The sequence below is a fragment of the Pleurodeles waltl genome, chromosome 1_2, assembly GCF_031143425.1.
Source record: "Pleurodeles waltl isolate 20211129_DDA chromosome 1_2, aPleWal1.hap1.20221129, whole genome shotgun sequence".
NCBI lineage: Eukaryota > Metazoa > Chordata > Amphibia > Caudata > Salamandridae > Pleurodeles > Pleurodeles waltl.
The window spans coordinates 985,182,240-985,198,696 of NC_090437.1; the positions used below are offsets into that span (position 1 = coordinate 985,182,240).

Genomic DNA, 16,457 nt, shown 5'->3' on the forward strand with positions numbered 1-16,457 from the left:
TTGTATTTTGCCCTTTCTTGGTCTGAATCAAAGTATTTTAAGGAACCCATCCCACCTGCAACTATCGGCTCAAATTAAGCATTACACTTGTTAGCTTCACACTTCCCTTCAAGACACTCCAGTCCCAGACAATTTACTACTGACCTCCTGGGCCACAAACAACACTGTTGCCGGTTGGTATTCTCCAGCCATCTGCTCCAAAACCACCATAGGGCTGCACATCAGGATTAAATATATTAAAAGAAATCCATCTCACTTAAGAAAACAAGTATAGGTTAGGCCAACAGGTATCTCCTTTGGCATTGTAAATACCTTTTAGCCATTCTGTACAGTTATTTTTCTGAAGCTGTGCAGAATGGCTATATAATTAAAAAAAACAGTCCATTGTGTCAATTTGTAGGCATGTGCACCACGCATGGACATGTTTACAAAATGACACAGCTGCTTTTTTTTTTATTTGTCTCATCCTAGTCGGATCAGCAAACACAAAGAAAAAACAAATGCTTTTTTTTGGAATGTGGGTGGAGGGAAACAATGTGTATGCAGGCCTTGGAAGCAATGTGCAGGTAACACCTGCCAGGGGTTTGGAAGCAACACAGAGAGTTAGTGGGGGCTGAAGCAACACAGTGAGCTGGATGCAACATGGAGGGTTGTGTGGGGATGAAGCTATACACAGGGTGCAAGAAGAGCAAGCAGTCGAGAGGGGGACCATTTTGGAGCATTGCACAGAACATCACACAGCCAAGAGAGAGAATGAAAGAGAGCAACGTGGAGCTGGGAGGGAGGAGAAGCACATGTGCAGGAGAGCACCTGAAGGGAAGCACATCATGGAACAGGCAGGGGAGACCCTCACAGGCGAGAGAGAGCAGAGAGGGGAAGCGAAGCACAGGAGGAAGACAGCTAAAAAACACATGCACTTTTGTGGAGTGTGCAAACAAAAAGAAAAAAGTAGCTCCTGAAAAAGTGAGAAGTGTAAGGACACAGAAATGTGTCTGTGCTCCAGGAGAGGGGCAAATACAAGAAGAGGAAGGAAAGGCCACACACTCTAACAAATAAGAAGCAAACAAATAAGAGTGACATTGAAGCCAGCCAATGGTAAGCAACGGGCAGTCTCTAAGCCCACTGTAAAATATCAATATGTCGCCCAAAAGACAGCACATGAGCCAGAGACTATTATACCAAAGATAGGCTTTATTATAGTGTAATTGAAAATAGATATCAACTGCATTGTTAAATCATATAGATTTGATGTAACTTGTCAATTTCAGTGAAATTTAGAAATGTTCCTTACAAGCAAATTTAACTTACCTATCCTCATAAATTACATTTACTGCTTGACTCTTATATTTGTTTCCTTACAAAACACTTTGGTGTTGATTTAATAGATGGTTCTGGCAAGTTTTGTCTTGCTTTTGTAGTCACCTACTGCTTGGAATTGTCTTCTTTTTGAGGTCGTACCTACCAGACAGCGCAGGCTGTTGGTTGCAAAAGACATACTTTCAGCTTACCATGAAAGTACAGTAGGCATAAAGCCCACCCAGTGCTTATCATTGGCTGGGTTATTGGCATTCTCGTTTGCTTGCTTCTTTTTCAATGGCTTGCCTTTTCCATCTTGTGGTTGTCCATCCCCTGGAGCATAGCCTTTTTACTTGAGTCCTGCCACTGCTCACTTTTAGGGAATTGACATTCTGGTCCTTTCATTATGAATAAAGGTTCGAACAGGTTTGTTATTTGTATTATTTGATGGATATTGTAGCTCAGGAAGAGATTCCCCTTGTGGGTCGTTGGAACGTTTTCCACAAGAAAGTATGAAAAGAATTAAAAAATGCCCTTCTCTCTGTAGGAAACCCTTGGGTAATTTATACAGTCCTAGAGACGTACTGCAGCAAATGCAACAGCTATAGGGCATCTGATAGACGTGCCATGGCGTCTCTGCTACAAACTACTTTCTACGTCTTGTAGCAAAGCAAATACCTATTATTTACTTAAAGAAAAGCAAATAGGATTGAAGGGTGATCGCAAATCCGGAAACTAAAGAAACGGCAAAGGACGCTTGCCTGAAACCACCAAGGAGTTCTGTGCTAATTGATTGAAGTGAATTACATGTTTATGTAGTTCCTACGTTTTTTCTGGGTGTTTTGTGTTCTACTGTGACATTTCTTTACACTTTCACCAAACTAATAATTCCTTACGTGTAACTACATTTTCGCTTTGCCTCCCCAATATTGATGGACCAATATATTGTTTGTCTATATGTTTAAACAATGCATAATAATGTGCATAAGCGCCGTTCTGACACAAAAAAAAACACTTCACTGGTGTTGATTTTTAATCAGAACTCTTTGCGTTTTGCTACATTTGGAATAGCTCCAGTGTGAATTTAAAAGACAAAGAGCCCCAGGCTGAAGATCATGTTGAAAAGAGGTGGTCTTGTGACGCATGTTGTGGGCTCGCTCTCTCAGTTGTGATGAGGTGTTTGGGGGGCAGCCTCCACCTTTCAGAGGCTCTCTTGGGATCTTTCTTTAATGAACCCAATCTCATACACTCCACGGGATATGTAATTGTAATTGTATTTATATAGTGCTTACTATCCCTGAAGAAGTGTTGAAACACTTTTTGGCGAGTAGCACGCCACTCCCACAGAAAAGCTTACTTTGGACACCCCTGTCGTAGTATTGGGATGGATGCCTCCATTCATCCTGCTGCTCTGCATAACTGCATGTCTGTGTCCCTTGCATCTGAGGCATGGCCATCTTGCTTGGCACTCATTTCACGTGTTGAGTGCACGTCACAGGGTGACTAACAACATTTATACACGTGGAACAGTAGAAAGACAAGGCAAAGTCTCTTTTTTATTACAATTTTAAGAATAAGCCAATTTTGTTTGGGCATTTGGTGCGCGTTTTTTCTTTGCTTACTTTCCCATCGCTCTGGTATTCTTTCTATGTAAAGTTGGAGTTGGAGTTACCTAAACCTTCAGGAAAATGCGAGCCTTGCCTGTCCCTTGTGCCTGACCCGAGCTTCACTTTGATAGCCCTACTCTTACCAGATGGCAGTATCAGAGCATCAGAGCTTTGTAAAGCCACAGGATACTGGAGGTAGAGCTACATCATGCAGGGCTGGAGTGAAGGGAGGCAGGTCGGCGGGCATACTACGGAGAAGAGGGGGTGTTAATAAAATAGTACAGACAGCATTGCAGAAGGCAAGGCTGCCGAGGCGCGTGGCTTCTCCAAGGACCAATTGGGCCCTGGCAGAAGGCCAGCGCCTAGAAACCTAACAGGTTGTTATTTAGGCCCTTGCGGCAGAGGTGCAAAAACATTTACAGGGTTTCAAATTATTTTTGCTGCTATAGCTTAACTCGAATTCAAAGTAAAGGTATTAATTAGATATTTATTATTAGCAGCCACATCATTTTAAACAGAAATACTGTACAGAAATCAATTTCGGCACAAAGGTCGTTAGTTTGTTACGGTGGTTAAAATAAACCAAAACTGGGATATTGAGGTGCACACCCTGGAAGCCATTGTGTGTAATGATGAACAGTAAAGAGTGAAGTCAAACAAGAGTATCACATAGGTACTTCAATCGTCAGATTTCTGAAAAAGCACCAAATATGGAGGGAAATCTAGTGGTGGGATTTCCTCCATCAAACTATATAGAGGAAATTCCACTTGTGTATTCTCCTGCGAACTTAGCAAATCCTCCCGAAAGCGAAGACTGTTTCATACCCACCCAACCTTGGGTTGCTGTTGTTTTTTTTTTAAAGAAAAGTCGTATGTAGAATATCAACTCTCCTGCTCTCACGCTGGCGTAATTCAAGATGCCTAACAGGTTACACTCGAATTTCAGGGGAGATTCTGCAATTGATTTTATCATCAAATAACAGCCTCAGCCTACTGGCAGCTTGTCTTATATGAAATCTAAGCTATCACCAAGTGAATATCCATTTGTTTTTCCTACATAGTGAAGTATTTCTAACCTAGATATTCCCTTTAATTGCAAGAGATCCCATATTGGCACCTGTTGGTTATATATGTTTTTCAATTACAGAAAAAACCCTGAGGTAGGTAGAGTTTTTTTTGTTAATTGTTTTTAATGTACAACACTTAAAATAATACATCACAATTTTTAGAAAATGGATTTAAAAACATATACAATCACCACACATACAATTTAAAACTGATACTCTGAAAGAGAGCTCTTACAATAAAGTCATAGCCATGTCGATTTTATATTAAAAACAATGGTCACAAATATTTTTAGTGTGCATCGTTGACTCTGGGCAAATAAAGATCATGTGACAAGTCTTGTACACATTTTTCCCCAGAATGTAAATTACTTCCATATGCTAGGCCGGTGAGATAAATTACTGTTACCATTTTGTATTGAAGCGCCGCCCTGCTTCTTCAGTGGCTAAAAACAGTAGATGACCTCGTTTCAAATAAATTAAAAATTGGCGCACACTTTCTGTAAAACCACTGAACCTTTTCGTTTGATGACATACAATGCTGCATAATTATTACCAAAAATAATGTTGATAGGATCAAAGGATGATTTATAATGTTATAAAATAATGTTTGGCTGGCGCTATATAAAATTTCTCTGCATGTCATGAGTGTGTGAGTGATTCTTAAAACCTGACCAGTACCTTTAGATAAGTGTGTCTAAAAAGTCCTACTCAGATTCTACAGCATTCTATCCAAGGATAGACCTTCTTCATATTTTACGCTGGGAGAAAAGGCCTTACCTTCTTTCAAGTAGAAAACAGAGCTGAGAGATCATTAATGCCTGGCATCTTTCTTAAGCGACTAAACAAGCATTGGCAATGCCAAAAGGTCTGACTTAAAAGGAATGCTGTATACTAATGTAAAGCTTTATATGTAAATAGCTCGAGGATTAATATATATTTATGTGGAAGCAAATAACTTTAGAATAATATCAATGTAGGTTAATAGGTCAGGTAACAATTGCTCTGTCAAGCCAGACCTAAAAACCCATGTAGGTTAATGACTGCCCTCCTTTCATCTGTGCTGCTGCCAGAGAAAACCAACATAAATGATCTTGTTGTCTAACACACTTTAACAACATTCCAATGTTTTGTGTGTGCCCCTGAAAGTTCAAGCTTAGGTAGCTGGATAAATAAATAAACAAAATGATCACAGCTGCATGGAGGGCAAGCACTTTTTAGTGGATGCATACAACTTTTGTCCAATCAACACATGTAGTGGTGGGTACCAGCATGTGGGTAGATCCAAAGCCCCTCTCTAGTGATTTTCACATAATTGTCGGGCGACAGCTGCACTGTCAAACTGACCATAACAACGTGTAAATGTTGTCATTCTGGAGAAAAGCACATACCTGCTGGTTGATGCACAAGTAAACTGCTGCTGTACACAGCAGGGATGCCAAAACCACAGAGTGGCTCTTTTAAACACTTTTTACGGGTCTCACGTGGCTGTCACAGGCAATGGTGAAAGACAACCAGAGCAGCATCCCATAGAGTTTGTGGCAGGTTAATTGGTAGGTCTATGGAAGAACCTACAAGCACTAGCAAGACTCAGTAAAAACTGGAAAAATAAGCAAATGGGGAGAATCAATATACATTATTACAGACACAAAAGTTAAAGTTGACTATTAATATGGGGGGTTAGGTGGACTGGAAACATGGCATTTGCTCTCCTTGTTTGAAATGTAATTGAACGCCTCCAGGAAAAAAGCTGCTTTTTGATGACCAGCAGTTCCCATGGTCTTTCCTGTCTTTATGATGTGCAAGTCACATAGGTACTTTGTTCCTGGTTTTGACTCCTTTACTACTACTCAACTGATACACAGTTTGTTTATGGCTTCCTAATAATGCTTAATGATAAAACAAAGGCATGTTCTTCTTGGTGTTCGATTAATCCTTGCCTGTTTTCAACGTCTGGAATAACTCCAGTGTGATTGATAAAGAACGGTCTTGCGAGGTATTCTTGTGGGGAGTGTGGCTCTCTTTCCATTATGATGAGGTTTAGTTAGGACTCTGCTTCCAGATATGAAAGGCTCATACAATTCCCCTAATCTAGCTCACCCTTCTCAACCTATGCTGTTGGAGGACACTAGACGTACGAATTTGCTTTTGGAGACCTTTGGCGTGGTCAAGTCAATCCAGGCACTCCACAGGATTTTCAATCTCCATTACTTGAAGTCTTGGCATCGCCAACTCATGTGATTTCCTATCTCTGGAATCTGTGTAAGTATGTGGACGCTTCACATTACATTCAAATGGAATACATGCAACACCAATGCTCATGAAAGTACACTACAAGCCTGTGAGAAAACTGAACATATAACAAGTGCTACATACCTGACAGAACATGCCATACTAATAGTCATGTCAGTGAAGGGTGAGACTTGTTGAAGCATCATACATAGAGAGGGGACACCTGCAGACACCAAAGCCTGTATAAGTAAGGCTTCCCCACAGCTAGGAATGACACATTATGGTTTTTTAAGACTGAACAACGAATGCTGCCATACTATTACAGGTCAACCGTGTTAACCACATATACATCATAGTTCAAGAATGTCCTACTAGCAAAAGTGTTTTCAAGTAGAAAACCATATGTGTTACTTACTCGGCCTCCAGGTTTCTAGGGAAGGGATTCTAGTTAACTAACTATACATTGATCAATGTGATACGAATCCAGACTTGGTAAGCACAGGTGTCATTAGACTTTACAGAAGGCCAAGGGCATTTCTTGTGCAGTAAATTGAAGTATGTAAGCATGGTGGGCATAAGGAGATTTTTTTGTGTCACAAATGTAGGGAGAACCTTCTTTCAATTTAACCAATATTTTCTTCCCAGAGGACAGATCGGAATTTGGTTCTGATGTTTCTGGGGGAGTAGTGGTGTTTCAGTTCACCTTTTTGGATGTTTATGCAGGTCAGGTTGGGAATGTTAAAGAGATTAGCACCTTGGTCTGCATTTACTGGTCCATCTTAAAGCTGTGTCTGAATCACTGCGGTCCACATTTTTTTTGTCTTGGGTTGAGTACCTTCATGACTGGTGTTTTCAGGGACTTCAGGAATGCACCAATCCTGCCTTCCGATTTCTCCATGAGATTACCAGCCAGAAGAAGTTAATCTGCCAAAAATATCCATATTTAGTACTAGAGCTGAAACTACTTATAAGAAAGACATCTGGCTCCCTGCCAGTGTGCAAAAAAAGTCAAAATCTCGTCTTTCTGCTGTACACTTCTGAATAGGACAAGCAGTGACCTGGCTGCCTTTCGAGGGTGACGGATCAGGTATTTGTCTGCTTTCCTTGGTCAGCCTCGAATAGGAAAATGTCTGGCCGTTTTGAGAGGCAGACCTTCTAGTTTTAGTACAACCACTGCAGTGAAGAAGACTAGACGTCTGTTTTAAGTGCCCTAGCATTAGGCTGTGCAGGGGTATCTTCACATCTAGATTGCAGTAGCAGGACGGTACGTATAGCAGGGAGGGGGATGGATAGGGCACAAACACTGAATCCCACACATGCATTCCCACACATGCACACACACACATCCATTCACAACACACACTCCCATATATTCATGCACAAAAGCACCAAACATTAAAAAATAAAAGTAACACCTATGCAGCTCTGTCTCAGAGGTCCAGGAGGGTTGGGACTGCTGACTTTAGGTCAGCCAATGGATGGAGGCAGCAGTCCCTACTCATCACAGAGAAAGATGGAGTCAGTGAGAGTTGCTGACCCCAACCTACTCTGAGACGAGGTATCAGTGTTTGATATTCAGCCCTGGGCACTTCAGGGTTTAGAACTGAAATGCCCAGGTCCAAGGCAATCAGTAACAGTCTTCCTTGTCACAAGAGGGGGGGCCTTGAGGTTTTTTGCCAGGCTGAAGATGTCACGCCCACAGGAGCTGGGGCATCTTCAGCCCAGCAAAGTTCAGCTCAGGGAGCCAGGAGCCTGCACATTTAACTTATGTCTAGTTTTTGGGTGCCTGACCTGAAAATAAAGAGTGTCTGTCAGGCTGACCCTTGCTGAGCCTGACAGACACTCTTCTTTTTGGGCAAAAAAATGAGGGGCATGACACCTTCTCCCATTAGGATGGGCCACGCTTGCTAGCTTGACAGCTCAGCTGTAAACAAAATAAAGAGTTACCAGATATGGCTTTAGTACCGCCCAGAGAGGTACGACTCTCTCACCTCATGTCATTGCCTCCATGGAGTATCATTCCACATCCGATGGAGGGCTTGTATTGCTATTGGCAAAGGACCACTTTACATATGAAAAATACAGTCAGTCATCACACATTCATTTTTCATCTCATATAAATGCATTGTATATGTAAAGCAATCCTTTTGAATTTTTTTAGTACTGGGCTTTTTTTACGTTTTTCTTTGTAGTATTAGAGTACAAGCCATTATTACCACCATTACTACTATCATCACTACCACCAACATTGCCCCCACCATCATTAACCTCTTTACTGCCACCACAGCATGCATACGTTTCTGTTGTCTAGTTTTACCACATGAAAGTCAGAACTATTGGCTTTGCTAATGTTTTTGCAAGCTGTTGATCCTCTGTGGGAAGTTACTCCCAGTGCTAGATGTCTTATCTTTGGTAGTGCCACAACCCCCATTGCCTGTTGGTTTGCTATTGTTCCATAAGTAGCCAGTGTCGGCCTTGCTGGATTGAGCTGCAGCAACAGGTCCCAGCGTTAGGGATGGGACCCAGACATAAAGAAAACAAGCCAGTAGAGAAAAAAGTGCTCCATTTTCGCGCTGTCAAAAAGACATTCATAAACAGAAGGCAAAGTTCAGAAGCAATCAGGAAAGAAAAAAATGCGTGCAGTTTATACTTCTAATGAGAAACACAATATTTAGGCCTTGATTACAGGCGGCAAGAAGGTGTCTATTGCACCTGGTATAATTTAATACCCCGGGGTTTTTAACAGGTGCAATGAGTTCCACCAACTACAACTTTCCCCCCTAAAAATTGGGCATAACATGCGGATTTTGAAGATTTCTGAACACAAATCGGTATAACCTGGTATTTAACAGCCCATTTCTTCCCTATTATATGAAAACAGAATTTACCTGTAACAATTGATAGCTAATCAACATATCAATCAATAGATCAATAACCTCATCAATATTCACAATAGCAAATTAATCTCTTCAATCGATGACATCAATAAGAACTGAAGCACACCATAACCTTTCGGTCATGAATAACCACACACAGTTTAGTAAGATTTATGATATGTATTCCCTATTGATTACACTTCTACTAGTAAGTTTATTAGTCTCAACACCAGAAGACACATCAGCAATGTCACAATATGGCAACTCGAATAAGATTTCATCAAAGCAAAAATCATAAACATTAGAACAAAGCACGACGTCAACATGGATTAATTTTAGCAGAGTATCATTAGGGCAGTATTCAACAAAGCATTGATTCAGTCATTTGTCTATTTGCGTCAGTCTTAGTAAACCCCTTAACTATCCTCGAATTAGCATCCGCATGTTGGGCTTCATGCAAAACAATTTTAGCAACACAAATTTAGAAAACATCTAACTATGGTCTCTACCAAAAAGAAGCAGTTGGTACCTAGAAAGAAAAGGCAAACAGACAATCACAATTTCATCATTATAAAGTTACCCTCCGTAATGGGTCAGCATTCAGAGTCAGTCTTCATCCTCAGGACATCAGTTGATTCGCCATCAGCCAGGAAACGCAGCAAAGTTCAGCAAGATAAGTAATAAGGGACACTTCCCTCATAAGGAGGAAAAGTATGAATCGGGCAAGGCAAAAGTAAGGATGGTTTGAAGAGTAAAACAGCAAAGTCTTTAAGACAGAGTGACAGAGTGGCTCGGTAACCGGAAAGAATGGCACATAATGGCTGATTTCTCCTTGTGACACAAGATTATTTCAATCTTGCTGTACAGTCCCCTAATTTCCAATTGGTTACATTTTGGTGCATCATTATCTCCATCCAATAATTTGCTCGTCACCTTATTAGGATTGTCACTTTAGAACAGTTCTCACGTAGTTCATTGGCTCCTGTAATTGACGTCTCCAAAGGGTAGAATGTCAGGTACAAAGTTTTTCTTCTTCCGGTCCTAGTCTGTAGTCCCATTGTCTATACCAGTTCAGGCGACCTTGTACCTGTTGCAAGTTTACACTGTTGCATTCGGCAAGAATGTCTCCTTGAGCAAGTCGAGTCTCATGAGAAAGAATTTACTATGGTTCCACACATCTTATAGCTTCTGGAAAAGTACGACTACATGTCCTTCAGCAAGTCAGCACATTGCACGTTAGAAAAACACATTTAATATGAAACCGGGCAGCTAGGCCCGACTCATGCTAACTAAGGCCTAGTGATTAATTTAGCAAAACCTTAACATATAACTCTTAATGCTAATACAGAATCACACATTAGAACATTAATAATTCATTATTAGTTAATTTCAATTATCATCGTATACATTGGTGGCCACTCCCCGTGGGCACATTTCACACACGTAGATTGAAAACATATTAAAACATTTTCTATGCGGCATCATTACACATTAATTTGCATTTCACGTTCATTTTGATTATAAAAACTACACTTCAACACTGCAACCATTAAGGTATGTGACATCCATTCTCTGACTATTTCAACCAGGGTAATTTTGCCAGATTTTAGTGGCAAAATAGCCTAGGAAAATTGTGCGGCTGCTGTAATGAGGCCGTGGAGTACTTACTCCACACAGTACCTATGCCACAGCTCAGAATCCCAACGTTGCCCAAACTCGTGCGAGGGCAAACTTCTAGATAGATATTGTGTACCACCAATTAAATCGTTCCTGTTTGATTAAGATGTCCTGCTCCGCTTCTATAAGAACCCGAATGTTCTTTTACTTCTGTAGTCAGTTCTGGTGGAGCTCAGAGCCAAAAGTGCCAAGAGATCATTCAGGTGATGTTTGTTATGCTTTGTAATAAGCCAAATCAAGTCAGTTTCCTGCCCTGGAAAAAGCCGCCATCTCCAGTCTCTGCCCACATCTTTAGTTATGTCACCATACATTATCGTTTTTGGTTCATTCTCCACTGGCCACACTCACAAAACAATAGTGTCATATTTACGTACAGGGTCGGACACGGAGAGAAAATAGTCCCGTGCACCAAAATAAAAGCGATCCCCGACTAGGGAATTACATAGCTATAACAAGTGACCCACATTGGCAAATCGGGGAAGCTTTGAACTTCTGAAAACAAGCTATATATCACAGGTGTTTTGCAAGGTGTGAGGGTCTGCTCGCATTTGTGCTTGATGCAGGAAATGTCTGTAGTAATATCCGGGAAATAAATAGTAAATACTGGGCCGCTAGATCATAGAACAGGCCAACAAACTGCCAAAAAAACATCCCTCACCCTGACCTCTCAGACCAGCCCTTCTGCTACTGCCAGTTTAATTAATTTAATTGTTTACTGTGCATGTATATTTCTTTTCAGAACGTTTTGCAGCATTGGCTCTGCATTCTCAGTTGCCACCTCTTAGTTTCTTCTCACAACAAGCTTCAACACTGCTGGCTGCCATGGAAAACATGAGGTGGATCCCAACACTAACATAATCAAAGAAAACATGTTCTTGGAACCAGACAGTCCACATCAAAAAGGCGTGGCTGGCACGACAGGACATTTACGATGTACACAGCGAGAACTACCTGTCTAGCAATCTCTACAGTGCTTGTTTGTTACTTAGACAACAGGTAACCTTTCAGTGGGTGTCAATATCAATTTACAACCTGTAAAGAACAGTGAAAGCAGGATTAGCAGAAGAATAAATTTCACGCGAAAACTGTTTCATTGCATAATATTCTCCCTGCAAGTCGAGTATCTATAGATTGACTGTTGGCCATTCTAAGCTACACTAATGGACCAGCTATGTCGGTTTTCTTAGTTAAATCCCTTGAGTGATGCCTCTGGGGCAGCACTTCCGGTGGTGCAAAATTACATCTTTTCATTCCTTTTTGTTTTTGTTTTTAATAACTGAGGAGTTTTTAAATTTCACGAAAATATTCCAGGACTTAAGTTAGAATAGTCAATAAACCTCTTAGACTGCTTGGGGGAAAGTTGTCGAAATACTGTCAGGCTGGAGTTAGATTATTAACTGTGCCTTTCCAGCGCCCACAATATTCTCTGAGGACCCGTGGGCGCTTTCAAACTTTGTGTTGCTTTGCTTCAAGAATCGACAACCTGATTTTCCAGTCCATCCACGTTTTTTGGGCAGCCTGATTATCATGTTGTAGTTTAGAGTTGCAAGAACAGCCTTGTGTACGTGTTCTCCAGTGCACTTTGTTGAACCTTCTACCTTCACCCGCGCCCCATCACTGCGCATAGCCCTCAAGGAATAAACGAGGCCTCTTCAAGTGCCTTGATATCGCAAGTATGCAACTATACGTCTCACCCAACCCACCTCCTCATACTCGATCACACTACCACACGCAGTAGCCCAAAAACTGCTTGGCCTCTATAACCCACCTGCCTTTGTCTCAGTTCATGTGCTTGGCATCCTGGCATTGGAACTGGGGTCACTGGCATCCTCCAGTCGGTTAGAAGGTCCGAAACAAAAACCTCTGTACAAAAGCCTATACTTCTTAGACTTGCAAGCCACCTCTTCACCTCAATCTTCTGACCAACCACTGCCACCCAGGACATGCCATGTGGACCACCCATTAACCCCTTGTCTGCCTTCTCAGTCGCAGTCCTTTCCCAATGAGAGAAGACTTCTTTCACCAGAATAGTCACCAACCTAAAATAATATGTTTCCCATCCCTCCAATACGACTGTACATCCTTCCCTGCCACCTGAAATAAAAAGAGCAGCATACTGACATCCTGTGTTTTTTTAACTTTCTGCACCAGGTACTGTCACCGAAAACAGGCAATTGGAATGCTTCTTTTTTCCTAATGTTCCCTTTTTACTTGTTTATTCTTCGAAATACCCTAATCCACTGAGGTATTACTTAGGACAGTCTTCTGTTTACATATTTATATATATATATATATATATATATACATATATATATATATATATATATTGCTTCCTCAGCGTAAACTTTAGTGTGTGCTAAACTGTGGCTGTCGCAATACTGGCGTGACACAAAATTATGCCACTACCCCCAAATTGCATATATTAAAGGGGAGCACCTGAAATGTCCCTTAGTGACCTGGTATCACACATGAACAAGGGTCTTTGGGTCAGAGGAGCCCCCGATGGGCTGAGATGGGAACCACGCACAGCAGGGACGGCAGGGGCTACATTACATCCTTGTTGCGTACACTACTTCTTGCTCAGAAGTCCTCCATAGACAACTCCGTGTCCCAAAGAACCCGAGTAATCTAGAAGGAGAAGGACAGCGGCTATTTCAGAATGTTTTTCTTTAGAGTTTATATTTTGAGGGTTAGTAAGTATCAATCACCCTTTCTCCTTCGTGGCGTCTGCGTCAAAGCCACGTAGAGCATAAATAACGTCAGCAATATAAAAAGTAAAGATGAAATGGTTGAAACGTGATGTATTTTGTACAACGACATCTATATAAATCACAGCATTTCCTTTCGTAATCTCTGTACAGCGTTGGACATTCAAAAGCAGATTATCTCAGCAGCTATTTTGCCTACAGAGATACTATCCCACATATCTGCGAAGTCGCAGGCGATAGGTTCACACAGGTGTACTTTGTAATGCGTAAGGTGGCTCACCTTTTTCACAGCTGTTCATTGTTGACAGTATGATCGGATCCGTGTGCCCCATGCCGCCCAATGGAGAAATGTTCCTCTGTAATTGGGAGTCGGACAGCTCTTCAGAGGCAGTGCTGTGGTTCGAAGGGCTTCTGACTCTGTTCGCTAACAAAGCGCTACAGTGCGTCGCTCGCGCCCTGTCAGCCCGGTGATCACCTGCGCGCAGCTCGGAGAATCGCGCTCACTAAGTTTCCTCGGCGTCTCGCCTCCCCGGAGACTCGTACACGTGGGGCGGGGCTCGCGTGGACAGGAGCAGGAGGAAACTTCTTAGGTGAGGTGTGAGGTATCAGTCGTCGCACCCTGGAAGCAGCTTGTCACCGGGGAGTGTCCGGCAGCTTCTCTCGGTCGAAGGATAGTCAGCGTCAGGCACTGGTGATGTTACATCAGAGCAGTGAAACCATCCTGTCTTCCTCGACTGGAGGTAACCAGCTGACCTTATCTTTTACTGCTGTCGTTACCCATAGTGAAAGTGGTAATAAACGCAGGAGTGCAGGGAAAGAAAGGAGGGGCCGGTGGGATGGGGCAAGCGCCATTTCACTCGAACAGGGACATTACAAGTCTGGCCATTAAAGGCCTTGCCACGCATACAACATGGGCTGAAACTATCAGGTAAAACGACCATGAAAAGAACCGCAGGAAGCAGAAGCGGTGAGTACATAAGGTTTATTGTGCACGTCCAACCGGGAGGGAGGCTGACAGCAACTGCGGTCAGCACCGTTCCTTCCTCGTGAGTGTACATCAATTAAGGGTTGATGGTCAGTCCTAATCACAAAACTTATACCTCATACATATTTTCTGAAATAATTAACACCCCACCAACAAGCAAGAGCTTCTCTTTCAATGGTGGAGTAATTCTTTTCTGCATCTTTCAAAGGTCTGGAAGCATACGCAATGGTTACCTCTCTGCCCTCTCTCACCTGTAGCAATATGGCGCCTAGACTAACACAACTGGCATCTGTGTTGATAATGCTCTGATCTTTCGTGTCAAATGGTTTGAGTGCAGGTGCAACCACCATCAACCTTTTCAGTTCCACAAATTCTGATTCACACTCCTCAGTCTACACAAATCGCTCCTTGTTGCAAATCAACTTCCTCATACACTTTGTTTTATCAGCAAACATACCAATGAATCTCGAATAGTACTCAGCCAAACCCAAAAATCATCTAAGCTGATCCTTGTTACCTGGAGAAGGTGCATTCTCAATGGCCGACACCAACTTCAATTTAGGAGATATGCCCTTCTGGTCTATCCAATGACTTAAATAATCCAACCCGGGTACTCCAATTTTGCCCCTCTCCAGTTTGATAGATAGTCCACCATCTCTCAAAATATCAAGCACTCTTCTCATGGTACAATCATGTTCATTACGATCTCTTCCAAACACTAAAATATCGTCTTGGAAATACGTCACAGACGGAACATCTTTGAACAGATGATGCATGGCCCTCTGGAAGACGGCTGCCGCAGAGGCTAAACCAAAAGGCATGTGCTTGAACCTAAACACACCTTGGGGAGTAATAAAGGATGTTAGTGCTCGAGAATCAGGGTGCAGTACTATCTGATGGTAAGCAGATGATAAGTCAGGAGTGGAAAACACCTTGGCCCCCTTTAACATAGTCAGCATTTCACCATTATTTAGCAAGGGGTGCCTATCAACCCAGATGGCTGCGTTAAGATCTCTGAGATCCACACATAAATGCAAATCCCCATTACCCTTCCTCAAAATAACCACTGAAGCCAGCCACTCGGATGCTTCAATCTCTCCAATAACATCCGGATCACACAACTTAATTAGTTCTTGACGCAATGGTTCTCTCATAACAATAGGAACGGGACGAGGCTTATGAGCCTTGGGAATGGCTTTTTGCTTCAAAATAATCTTATGCATGAATCCCTTTAGTCTGCCCAACCCCTTCCTAGAGACCTGTGGGTACTCTTCCACAAAGGTGTGATTCTGAACAGCATTAACTTCCGTGTATATACAAAGAACTTGTTTGGGGTGGTTAGGATCCAGGCGAATTCCCAATTCCTTTTGTTGTGGCCAACCCAACAGACTTGCGCCATCTTCAACAAAATATGCTTTGGATGTAGCACTCACACACTACAACACCAGACTAGCCTCTAGGAATCCTACCAAATCAATAGGCTTATTTCCATAGGCTTCTAAGGTCACGTCAGGAGGTTTGATTTCTCGATCTGGAACTTTTGACATGTGCTCTTTCCCAATTAAGGTATATCGTGCGCCTGAATCAGCCATCACTCTTATATCCACACCATTGATACTGACACAATGAGGACCATTCCTCCTCACACAACCAACATCCACAATTTGCAAAATATATTCTTGACCAACATCTTCAACATCGTTACCCTCCACAGAATTCGCCACCCCGTTAGGTTTCCTATCAGCAAATTGTCTTGCTTGCATACACATTCAAAATGACCCTTAGCTTTGCACCTCCGACAAGTTTGGCCCATTGCAGGACAACGTGGGTCAGACGCTAAATGTCCCCTTAAGCCACACTTGAAGCATGTTAAGTCACCCCTTTCAATTGATTTTGAAAATGCATGCGGCTGATCTGTTTGTTTGAGATTTGGCTCCATCTAGATAAATAGAGTTCAATGTTCCTGACGGAGTTGACAATTCTTTTAGACCTTCATCAGTTATTTCTGCTCT

The 16,457-nt window shown here is 42.1% G+C and overlaps 1 protein-coding gene across 1 annotated transcript in view; it reads right to left on the bottom strand.

Moving 5' to 3' along the window:
- Positions 1-14,179, bottom strand: part of NIPAL1 (NIPA like domain containing 1) — a 120,774-nt gene extending 106,595 nt beyond the window's left edge. Inside the window, exon 1 of the mRNA XM_069201624.1 lies at positions 13,741-14,179. Coding sequence (XP_069057725.1) covers positions 13,741-13,792 — 52 coding nt within the window. The 5' untranslated portion in view covers positions 13,793-14,179. The remainder of the gene's footprint in view (positions 1-13,740) is intronic.
- Between the last annotated feature and the right edge of the window lie 2,278 nt (positions 14,180-16,457).